Consider the following 10,181-nt stretch of genomic DNA (forward strand, 5'->3'; position numbering starts at 1 on the left):
AATAAAAGGCCGTACAATATATATTAGGTAACTACTGAGTACAGTAAGAGAACGAAATTAATTTTGCAAAAAAAAAAAAAAAAAAAAAATCTCAAAAATCACAAGGAAGAGCTGTAGGCCTACGTACTGTCAAGCTGCACACAAAGTCTGAGATCTACTTCGTGTAACGTTCTTTATTTTCCCCAATATATTTCAAATAAAATGTGTCAATTCTGGGTTCTAAGAGGGTGGTGCATCTTGAAAAAAAATCATTATAGAAAGTGTTGTGAATTACGAATGGGGTTTTCAAAGCCAAGGGAATCTATGCCTTGGGGGAGTAGTGTTTTTGCGGAGTATCGATACGCGGGAGTATCAGTACGAGGAAGTATCGGTGCGGGGAAGTATTGGTGCGGGGATGTAAAGAAGCGGGGGAGTATCGGTGCGGGGAGGTATAGGTACGTAACCGTCACATCAGTAAGATCTGCGACCCTGGTGGAGTCATGTTGACACGTCTCCGCACCGATACTCCTCTGCATCGTTACCCCCCCCCCCCCCCCCTCGCACTGGTTCTCCCCAAAGTAATTTTTTGCATTATATGCGCATCGATACGTCCCGATCCGATGGATCCCCGCATCGATACATTACCTGTAAAATTACCTTTACATGCGCATCGCTACCGCCCGCCCCCCCCCCCGCATCGTTGCTTCCCCGCATCTTTATTCTCCCGTATCGATACTCCCCCTATGCAATGTTTTCATATAATGAACATCGTTACTCATCGATTTTATATTAAAATAGGCCATATAAATTTGATAAGTTGACTAAGGAGCCGGGAGTGCGGCCTACCCTAAATTGAAGGAAATACATATAAGCTATTTCTATCAAATGGAAAGATTGATTGATATTGGTGTGTTGTGGTAAAAAAATTACAATTGACCGCAGGGAAACTCTTTATGATGTTGCTTTTATGCTTTTAAATCGCCTAAACTTTGGCTTTGACATATCCTTTGAATAAACAGTATTTGTTTTTTCTAATTCCGACTGACCATAGAATTTAGCTGCTGTGGTCATTAACCATATTTGAATTTTTAAAAAATTAAATCCGAGCATGTTTATATATAATCGCCACTTCTTAACCAACTTATCAATTTTGTTCAGCCAAAGGCTACATAGATTTACGTAGCCTGAATTTTCTAGGGGCTCAAAAACCATCACTGTTTTCATTAATGTAGAGCTGCTCTGTCCCGCAGCAGTGATTGCAGTACAGGGGCAGATCCAGGATTATTTGAAGGGGGGGGGGGGGGGGGGGTCCGGTTTTTAGGAATGACAGGCCGCAGATGCAATTTCAAAAACCACAAGTAAATTTGCGCACAAAGTCTGACTTGAAAGATCGACTAAGTTCTAAGTTACAAAGCAGTCCAATTTTGGTGTTTGTTTCCTTCTTTTTCTCCTATATTCCGAATAAAATGTGTCATATTTGGGTCCCAAGAGGGTGGCGCACTTTTGAAAAAAAATCGTATTACAGAAAAGTTTTTCATTTAGAATTGTTCTTGGTGTCACATTTCTAAAGGAATCTATGCTGGGAGAGTCACGGTGCACGGGAGTATCGGTGCCTAAGGGAAATGTGTTCATCTTCAATGCAGTATTTCTCACCTAGGACCCAAAATATATCTTCTATCCTAGTTCCCACTAAATACTACAATTATTTATTTAAGATGCGATAAAAGTGATTTTTCACAAAATATAACTGACACACCTGTAAGTCAACATGCTTGGGATGGCAGAATGAATAGACTATTGTGATTAAACCTATTTAGAACTTACATTTTTAGTTTCTTAGGATCCATAATGAGAGCCAATCTAATGCAAAAATATGAAAAAAATGTGCAAAGGGCGGAAAACAAATAATATTCACAGAGCACATAGTATGTGAACACTGCTCATTGCAAACACAAATGCCTGTGAATTGGTACGTAAGTAGTTTGTTCTCTGAAGCATAGTTTGTAAGCCTACTCAAAATGTGTACACAGATTATACTTGTAAGTTGATTGGTACTTATATTTTAAAAGCATTCTCAATCCCCAGTTCAACTGTACTACAATATATCAAAACAATATTTTCAAATTTATTTTAATAAATTCAATACAGTATGTTGCATTAGACTTTATGGACGTCCACTCTAGCAAGAAACTTACAAATGAAATAATTAAAATTATAGAGGTATAGTCTACAGGCCTATCAAGAAAAGATATACAATTCCTGACCATAACTGTATTTTGAGACACAAAGCACATTCAGACAAATTTGACAGTTCACTATGGCTCACTACCATTACTTTTTTTAAAAATTAGTTCTTGCTTATCAAAGCACATTCTTCCATTAAATGATAATATCGTGCCTTTAATGCATAAGCCGCTGCCTTGGGTTCCCTTTGTCTTGTAAGCACTCCCATGTTATTTCTGTCTAATCCTGAATCTGTGTGAAATAATTGCGATAAAATGTGTATGCTATTTCATCTCTCTGTAGAATTCAATAATTGCAATACAGCATGTTGCATTTGACTTTATGGACATCCATTCTAGCAAAAAACTTACAAATGAAATTGCAATAAAAAAATTAAGTTTAAAATATATGAAGCATACATGTGAAAAAGCATCTTTATTCTTTAATATGAAAAAATAATAATCATCTAACAATAAAATTTACCAGAAGTACTTTGGAAATCAGCAAAATTCCAGACCATTTCTCCCATCAGAAAAGGGATAGGAAGTCTCCTCATTCGGTCAAAGGCATCATGGTACTCTTTTATGAGATCCACCTGGTACTGCTCTGTGAACATAGCAGAAGGAGCCTGCAACACAGCTAGACTGCTCGAAGATGGCACATATACACACATATCACAAAAAATCAAAGAAACAGATTAAGCTTAGGCCAAGTGGATGGTGCAATAGTTTTAATAAATAATCTCTCAAGCATTTCAACTATATTCACCTCACTGATTCACTGCTTTATGTTTTCTTTTTATACAGACACTTCTAATCTCTGTGTTTGAAACATCAATCTCCATAACTTCCCAACCATATTTTTGTTTTACTTTGAATTTAATGAGTAGCACTACTGGTTAAAAAAAGTGATCTGCATTTTTACCCAATAAACATAATCAGTAAAACAAAAATGAGGTTTGGTTCTTACAGGGTGAATGTCACCAATAAACAAACAAAAAAATAAATTTAAAAATAAGTAAATAAATAATTTAAGTCAGTGTTCATAAAATAATCTAATTATGCTGAAACCTGCTTTTATACCAAACCTGCCTTTTTACCAAACAGTACAACAGTTTGGCACTTATGGGGCGCTTATGGGGCATATGTAAAAGACAATAGCCCATTCGTGTGTATCTTATTGATGTTACCACCAGTTTCTTACTTTGTGAAGTCCTGGTATTGCCCCAGCCCCATACTCTGTGACAATGATAGGCTTCTTGTACTTGTTGTACCAGTTAGTAAGATCCTTGGTCATCTTTAGCACTATCACATCCAGATGTCCTTGGTCTCTGGACCAACCAACATAGCAGTTTAAACATATCACATCAACATACTGGGCCTTGAAATAATTGAAAAACGGAATGAATATTTTTAATCTTTATTTGCTATATACCATTATTTTGAAATCATGCATGCTGTACAAATTCTAAGATTTACTTTAAAATAATCAGTAAAACTAAAGCCTTAAACTTTACTCACAAGTCTATCATTATGTTCTTGTTTATTTGAAGCAAATGTAATGGGTCTGCCAGAATCCAGGTGTCTAGTGTGACTAATGATAGACCTGGAATACAGAACTTGTTACGAAATGGTCTCAAATATCATGTTCTCAACGTTCTGCAGGGCTCAGGTTATGATTTTGGTGATATTTAAAAGTGTTAAAAGAGTGTTTCAGAAATTAAATTGATTGCTAATACATTTGTAAACATTTAAAATTAAAATACAATTTTATTATTCAAAACTTTTCCTAAATCACTTAACTTTGACAGCATATCTAATGGAAATGATAATAACAAAGAACCTGGAATTAAAATGTTATCTTCTTTTATTACTCAATATTACATTTACACTTTGTACAACTTGGACTTCATATTGCAAATCACATCCTGATTTTCTGAAATTGAGAAGAAAAGTTGATGGGGGAAAATGAAAGACCAATTTTTTACCTAAAGTAGTTTTCTGCCTGAGGGAGATCAGATTCTGGATCACTTGCCACAGACCACATTATAACAGAGGGTCTGTTTTTATCCCTCTGAACCAGCTCTGTCATGACTCTCAAGTGGTGAGCCTTAGTGGCTGGACGAAAATTGATAGATCTAGAATGTATATGTTTCATTTGACTTTCAGTCACTCTCACTAATAAAACAACAATTAACAAAACCTCATCTTCATTTTATGTAATAAATACTAACAATAATATCTGGAACAAAAATATAAAATTACAAACAATCATCTTGATTAATTGTATTTTCAAAGGTTAGATTCAGCAGGACCTGGTATTAAAGTGTAAAAAATTCTGAGCAGCATATATCAGTAACCAGTAACTGAATTGAAGAACTGAATGCAACTAACAGTTTTATACCTGCATTACTGTAATATATTTGAAATTCACTAATGCTTTTACTGGCCCAGGTGTTTGGTCTTTTTATTGCCATAACAACTTTAATCCATCTACCTGAGTCCCATGCCTGGGCATTCATCAATGACGACAATTCCCTGTTGGTCAGCCTGGTCCATGATTTCCTCAGCATATGGATAGTGGGAGGTCCGGAAACAGTTGGCACCAAGCCACTTCAGCAAGTTGAAATCTTTCACTATCACAGCTAGATCAAGTCCTCTGCCTCGTATCTGAATTTTGAAGATTCATATTAAATTAAGTATGGAGAATTTAAAATGATTTTATATAAAAACACAAAAGGGTATGGCAATGTGATTTGTTAAGACCTAATGAGAGTTTGATAATAATTTGGCAAAATAAAGATATTAGTTATCCCATGTTTACATACATGTTTCTTTCGTCCCACCACATAAGACATATCCCTTGAAACCAACATTCCATGAGTCTGAAAGTCTCTATTATCAATTTATCATTCAGTGACAAAAATACAGAAAAATACAGGAATTGTTTGGGGTGATGAGAAAATGAGCCCAACCCAATCCCATCCAGTTGGGAACCTCATTTTTGGCATCTGAAATTGTAAGTATATTGGCATTGGGCTTGATGCAAAAACAAGAAGACTCCAAGTTTTGCTGCATCACACATATATCACACATTTAATTTCATATACCAAGTTGGATTTTTTGCTTTTTGGTATTTCATCCTGCTCCTCAGGGTGTTGAGTATTAATGACACTGATGAACTGGCTGTTTTTGGGGGGTTTATTTTACCCTTTATTGTTTGAAACTCCAGGTATAAAGGGTTAGTTCACTCTGACCTTGGTCTTGTTGGTGTACTACATTTTTCTTTTCTTGTGCAGCCTTGTAAATGTCCAGTCAGCACATTTTATTTGTAATCCATTTCTGAATTGATATCCTCTGTGCTTGGTACGGTAAATGTCTGGTATAGTTTAGTGATACAATGACAGCAAGTTTAAGTAACAAGACTGAGAATAGTTCTACCTGTATTCCAAGTCTCTGGGATGGAGTACAATGGTGTAAACCAGACTAAATTTTAAATTCAGTTACTCATTTTAAAAAAATTAATAAAAAACTAATTTTATATATTCATAAAATATACGACTGGATGTCTCTTTGAAACAGTATTACAGTTTTTGTTCAAATGAATGGTAATGAAATTTGTCATTTGAGTCTTTTACCAAATGTTTTGTACAATAGCTATTAATGTGCACACTGTAATTATAGATTTTCTCTGAAAGATATACATCATTCCAACTGCAATGCAGAATGCTGCTGATACATAAACACAGTGATTGTTTTAACACAGTACAACTTGCACAAAATAAAGTCAGTACAGATTATTTTGTAATTATCACTTTTTGGTCACTTTTAAACTTACATCAGCGTCTTCTTGTTTTGCCACTCCACGGCAGTAAAATGGTTTCTTGTTAATGAAGAGTTGAGAGCCATTCACCTCCACTGTCCTGACCCCAAATGGAAGCCTGTACACATCAGTTGACTGGGAGGTATTGAAAGAAACCTGGAGAAAGAAAACATTTGATCATCATTTCTCTCAGAACATTAAAATTTTATTTCTTGATGCCTGTCTTCAATATATCCTTTACACATTAATATGCCTCATCATCATTTTTTAATCATTCACCCCTTGAAGAGAGAGTTTTTCAAGAAAAAAAAACAGATGATGAATGTTAATAATTTGTAAAACTTAAACAAATCCCAAAAGCCATTGAGATTTATTACCTTCAGTGTGTATAAATATGCTGGACCTCCACCATCCACCATCAAGTATGGCCACCAGAGGTTTACATTTTCAATGTCGAGCTCACCACCATCCTTTTCATCTGCTTGAGCTCTGGCTACTGTGTTACCATCATTGTCCAGAATTTCCACTGTTAGAGCTGAATTTGTTGCATTTCCATTTCTGCTTATGTTATATTTGACATGACCTTAAAGGTGCAGAGTAATTAATAAATAAGATTGATATTTTTTAAATTTTCTATTTACTCTGTAAACATGCAACTCACATGCTTAAATTGTTAACTTTTGCACATGCTCAAAATGGTATAAAAAGCAGAGATCTACTTGGAAATTAAGAAAAAATGCATCTAAAACCAATCAAGTTCTATGTACAGGTACCTGCATGTTTATGGTTGTAAGAGCAGTTTATTTTAAAAAACACAAATCCTCTTGTTTTAAGTTGTTGAGAGAGAGAGAGAGAGAGAGAGAGACCTTTGCTATGATAGAAGCTAGTTGTGATAGTGATGTCATCCACATAATCAACTGGTGTGGTGTAAAGACGAACAGATCTGTGAAGGCCTGCATAGTTAAAGGCGTTTGTTTGTGTCTTCTGGGTGAAATAGCCAATTGGATAACTAAATGAGACAGAAAATGTCACAAAATGACCCAGTTTTGTAAAATTAATCTATATATTTCTGTTGCAGTACCCTGTGCAAGTAGCAAAAATTTAACAGCTGCCCAATAACTCGAAAGCATCGCACATTTGGACCAAACGCAAGCGTCTCGATACTCACCCATACTCACCACATATGGGGGTTATGGAATCGACTCTTGCGCTTGGTCACAATGCACAATGCTTTTGAGTTATGGGGCCCAGATCTTTTAAGATATGTTTAAAAGTAAGGTTTTGCAGATTTAAGTGTACCCAAAATATTTCACAAGAATTTTAACTTAAATGTTAGGATAAAAAAAAGACTAAGAAATGCACAATTCACAAGTGGGACATATAGTTTTTCTATTACACACTATCATAGCTACCTGACAATTTGTAAGTATGTAGAAATACTTAAGGTAAAACAGAAGCACCTTAAAAGCTTTTATAATTCAAAAGTTGAGCAATATTAGTATAACATTCACAATAACCATTCTTAATGTACCTTGAAGAGTCTGTGTGCCACACAATTTCTCCAGGTGGCAGTGTTTCTGGAGTCAGTGTATTGTTGATGGCAATAGTGACCCTATTTGCTCCAGAGAAATTAAGATGTTCACCAACTTCTCTCTCAAATGGAAGATGTCCTCCTGTGTGCTTCACCACTTCTATGGAGTTTACCCACTAAATCATATGTAGAATCGAATGAATTTATACAAATTAAGAATATTTTGGGAAATATTAAGATACCCAAATCAAACAAGACAGCAAAGCTGTCAAATGTACAGACAAAAAGCAAAAAATAATGCATAAAATAGGTTACTATCGACTCTGATACAATAATACATTACGCTTAACTGCAAAGTCAGGCTGAATTTTAGTCCCGTTTCTTTTTTGTATGTTTGAGGATCACAAGTAACGTGGTTTTCTCTTAATGGTCATCATCGCGGCAGTATCCAAAATAGGAGTTTCTTCAATTTTGATACAATATTACACAATGCTTAAAAGCATAATGACCATCAATTTTTAATAATAAAATATAAATACCACAGATATTCAGAAAATGTGACTATCAAAAGTCTTCAAGCCTATGGGGGTTTTGATGCAATATTACCAAATGCTTAACAGCATAATCACCACCAATCTTTAATTATGCACTGCAGGGAACATGGATATTTTAAATCTTCTAGCAAAGGTCTTCAGGCTCATGGAACTTCAAAGTCACACCTTGAAAACACCAAAATGTAAACAAGAGATAATTGTACTGAAATGAGTCTATCTCCATTTTCAACACTTTTTTTACCTAAAATGAAGAAAATTGTTGAGATGGGAAAATATCAACAGAACAATTTTAAATGTCCACTTTGCTCGAGATTTTGAACATAGTGAATGACTGAATCTGACAAACTGCAATGATGAGTTGTTTCCAACAGATTTACCATCATTTTTATATTATCAACTAACAATATTGTTAAGATGCAGAAAATGTCCAAAGAACACTATTACATATCTAATTGATTCAATAATGAGGCTGTTAACATGCATTAGAACTGAATCTGAGGAAAAACCACTTATATACAAAAAAGGCATAACTTCATCAAAACTTAACTGATCAAGCTGATTTTTTAACTTGGTCTGTATGTTAGTTCTATGAATCAGTCCTGCAAGTTTTAAAACAAAATATGACCCTGTTTTCATGTTATCTGTACAATGGTGGATATGATGAAAAAGGAGAAAAAAGCAGCATAACTTTTGTAAAAATGGTCCGATCAAGCTGATTTTCCAACTTGACATGTGTTTTATGAATATTCATCAGTTCCAAAAGTTTGAAGACAAAAGGTAAAAGGGCTTTCCACTTATTGTGTTATCACTAAAAGTGCACAGCGACAGCGACGACAGACACAGGTGACAGCTTTATGTACGGACACAGATGTGTCCGTACATAAAGAAAGAGGGCTTTCATACAATATCTTTCTAATTTTTTGTTTTTGCTCACTAACAATCACTGCCAACACAGAGGTAAATTATGAAAAAACCATACTTCACTGCAGATAAAACATAAAATGTACTACTATTTAAAAAAAAATCCTACTATTACTATTAAAAGATAAGCCGACAGAAGTAATCACAAACGATCAATTGCCATGCTGATAAATACCACTACAGCAGTGTAGTGGGCACTGTCCACTCTGAGCACCACTCTCTTCTTTATCCAGTCTGGAGACACATAGAACTGACGGTCATACCAAACCCAGCCAACAAAGTCGCGCATCTCTCTGGTCTCCGTGATATCATTAAAACTAGAAGGGACAGGCATCTTTAAAACTGATCCAGTCTGAAAAAGAGGTTACTTACCACTTATACACCAATAAGGTTTTAATAAGTTTGTTACTTACTAATAATCAATGTTACTTCAAGTGAACTGGTCATTAACATCACAAGGCACTTATTATAAATCTTGAATATCTTTTCAAAGAAAACCTTTTATTTTTTTTTTGAGTAATGTTAGGGTTTAACAAGAAGTTCCTTTTGCTAAATGATTTATGTAAATACATTTATGACTTCCTTCAGCAGATTCAACTTTTTCAAACACTTTTCCTTTGTTTACCCTTTTCAAAGGCTGCTTAAACCAATCTTCTTCAAATCCTTTATTTCTGTTAGTGGAGTCATCCATTCTGAAATCCCAGATCCCATTTAAATCCTGTATCTGTCTAGATTCAGATTCCCTTGGGTAAAGGATGCCATCAACCCCATAAATGTTTAACAAGAGTATACTACAAAAATAACATGGCACAATAAACATTTTTATGGTTCCTAGTAAAACCATTTAGAACCTGCCTGTCTGGTCAAAGTGACAGTGCACACAAACATATTGATAAGGTAAAAGCTTATCAGAATGGGGCAGTGAGGTTATCTCATATTGTGATTCATTTCCCTGATCTGCAATTGTTTGGGTAAAGTGTGACTACATTCTATAGCAATATTATGCACTCTATATATTGGGATGTTATTTCTGCATGTACAATGTAATGGTATTGTAACATAATTGCAGAGCTCAGTAACAAATGACAGAAAAATTGGACAATAGAATATATGGTAAAACAGGTACACTGTTTAGGGAAACTAATTGTATT

General features: G+C 34.9%; 1 protein-coding gene across 1 annotated transcript; it reads right to left on the reverse strand.

The window, feature by feature from the left end:
* Nucleotides 1–2,082: 2,082 nt before the first annotated feature.
* Nucleotides 2,083–10,128, reverse strand: LOC106180000 (beta-glucuronidase). The gene is made up of 12 exons (XM_013563844.2): nucleotides 9,656–10,128; nucleotides 9,206–9,382; nucleotides 7,556–7,731; nucleotides 6,891–7,033; nucleotides 6,402–6,607; nucleotides 6,040–6,180; nucleotides 4,699–4,871; nucleotides 4,190–4,339; nucleotides 3,723–3,807; nucleotides 3,406–3,582; nucleotides 2,686–2,830; nucleotides 2,083–2,454 (listed from the first exon to the last, which is right to left on the reverse strand). The coding sequence occupies exons 1-12, from the start codon at nucleotides 9,872–9,874 to the stop codon at nucleotides 2,327–2,329; spliced, it is 1,920 nt and encodes a 639-aa protein (XP_013419298.2). The 5' UTR covers nucleotides 9,875–10,128; the 3' UTR covers nucleotides 2,083–2,326.
* Between the last annotated feature and the right edge of the window lie 53 nt (nucleotides 10,129–10,181).

Source organism: Lingula anatina, chromosome 1 (assembly GCF_051362555.1).
Source record: "Lingula anatina isolate TDL-2025a chromosome 1, LinAna3.0, whole genome shotgun sequence".
Classification (NCBI taxonomy): Eukaryota; Metazoa; Brachiopoda; class Lingulata; order Lingulida; family Lingulidae; genus Lingula; species Lingula anatina.